Source organism: Micromesistius poutassou (genome assembly GCF_964030765.1).
Source record: "Micromesistius poutassou genome assembly, chromosome: 20".
Classification (NCBI taxonomy): Eukaryota; Metazoa; Chordata; class Actinopteri; order Gadiformes; family Gadidae; genus Micromesistius; species Micromesistius poutassou.
The window spans coordinates 14,823,169-14,824,403 of record NC_140290.1 but is presented as its reverse complement, the minus strand read 5'-3'; the positions used below and the strand labels follow the sequence as shown (position 1 = coordinate 14,824,403).

Genomic DNA, 1,235 nt, shown 5'->3' with positions numbered 1-1,235 from the left:
TTATTTTACGGGGTCCTCGCACAGAGTACAGTCGGGCTTGAGGTCGGCCTCTCGCTCCATCTGGATGGTGATGGAGTGGAAGTTGTAGGAGAGGTAGCAGGCCTGGGTCATCTCCCGCAACACTGACTGGGCGTCCACCGTGTCGTCTGTGTTGAGAAAGGTGGGGGGGGGAGAGGTCAGTACTGTAGTATGACCTAATAAAACCATCATCCTGCTGTCTGGCTCGACTGGGAGAATTCAGGGTTAGGGCGTTTGAGGTCCTTGTCTAGTTCAACCGGTAGAGCAAGGCATTAAGCACTGCCAGGGTTAAAGGGTTTGATTCCCTCTCTAGTTCGACCGGTAGAGCAAGGCGTTAAGAGAACCCAAGAACGATGCCTTGTGTAGTAGTTAAACCCTATACTATAGCATTCCTTCACTGCAAGCCGGACAGGGAAAACATTTCAAGTAAAAACGATTAAAATGCGAAAGAGAAAAAAGCAGTCTTATCTTTTTGCGGTACCAATTAAATAACAAAATAAATCAAAAACGAAATCGGCCATGAGACAGTAAATGTCGATATTAACAGATTGGGAAGGGAAGGGAAGGGAAGGGAGGTGCAGCAGAGTGGGGGTCTCACCGATGGCGACGTGGGCGGACAGCACGGCCTGGTTCATGGTCAGGGCCCAGATGTGGAGGTTGTGGACCGCCGTCACGCCCTTCACCCCCAGCAGCCGCTCCCTGACCTCCTCGTACCTCACCCCCGACGGGGTACCTGCGGACGGGACGCAGTGTGTGAGAAAGGGGGAGGGGGGGGGGTGTTCTCAAAGTAGGCCCATGCTTGACCCCCCCCCCCCCTGGATATTTTATGAAGTAAAACTTTATCACTTTCATCACTTTTCATCAAAAATTTTCATCATCATATTGAACAATGTGATGATTGATTGAAGAATCCGCAGAGCTAAACGTCAGTGTTTCCCTGTTCCGTCTACAAGAGACAGTCATGATCAAATTCAGGGGCTAATATTAACAGGTATTATAGATATTAACAGGGGCCTTCTGCCCCTTCATATTCATAGTTAACCTCGAAGTGGGGGAAAAAAACTAAGGGTCGCGTCCCACACATGGGTCGCGTCCCACACATGGGCCTCGACCCACCGATGGGACGCGACCCACCGATGGGACGCTACCCACCGATGGGACACGACCCACACATGGGCCTCGACCCACCGGTGGGACGCGACCCACCGATTGGGACG

The 1,235-nt window shown here is 51.8% G+C and overlaps 1 protein-coding gene across 1 annotated transcript in view; it reads right to left on the bottom strand.

Moving 5' to 3' along the window:
* Positions 1-1,235, bottom strand: part of slc30a8 (solute carrier family 30 member 8) — a gene marked incomplete at both ends in the record, with an annotated part of 8,010 nt that continues 6,775 nt past the window's right edge. The window contains 2 exons of the mRNA XM_084485192.1: positions 1-146; positions 617-751. Of these exons, the coding sequence (XP_084341318.1) occupies positions 1-146; positions 617-751 (281 nt within the window). The remainder of the gene's footprint in view (positions 147-616; positions 752-1,235) is intronic.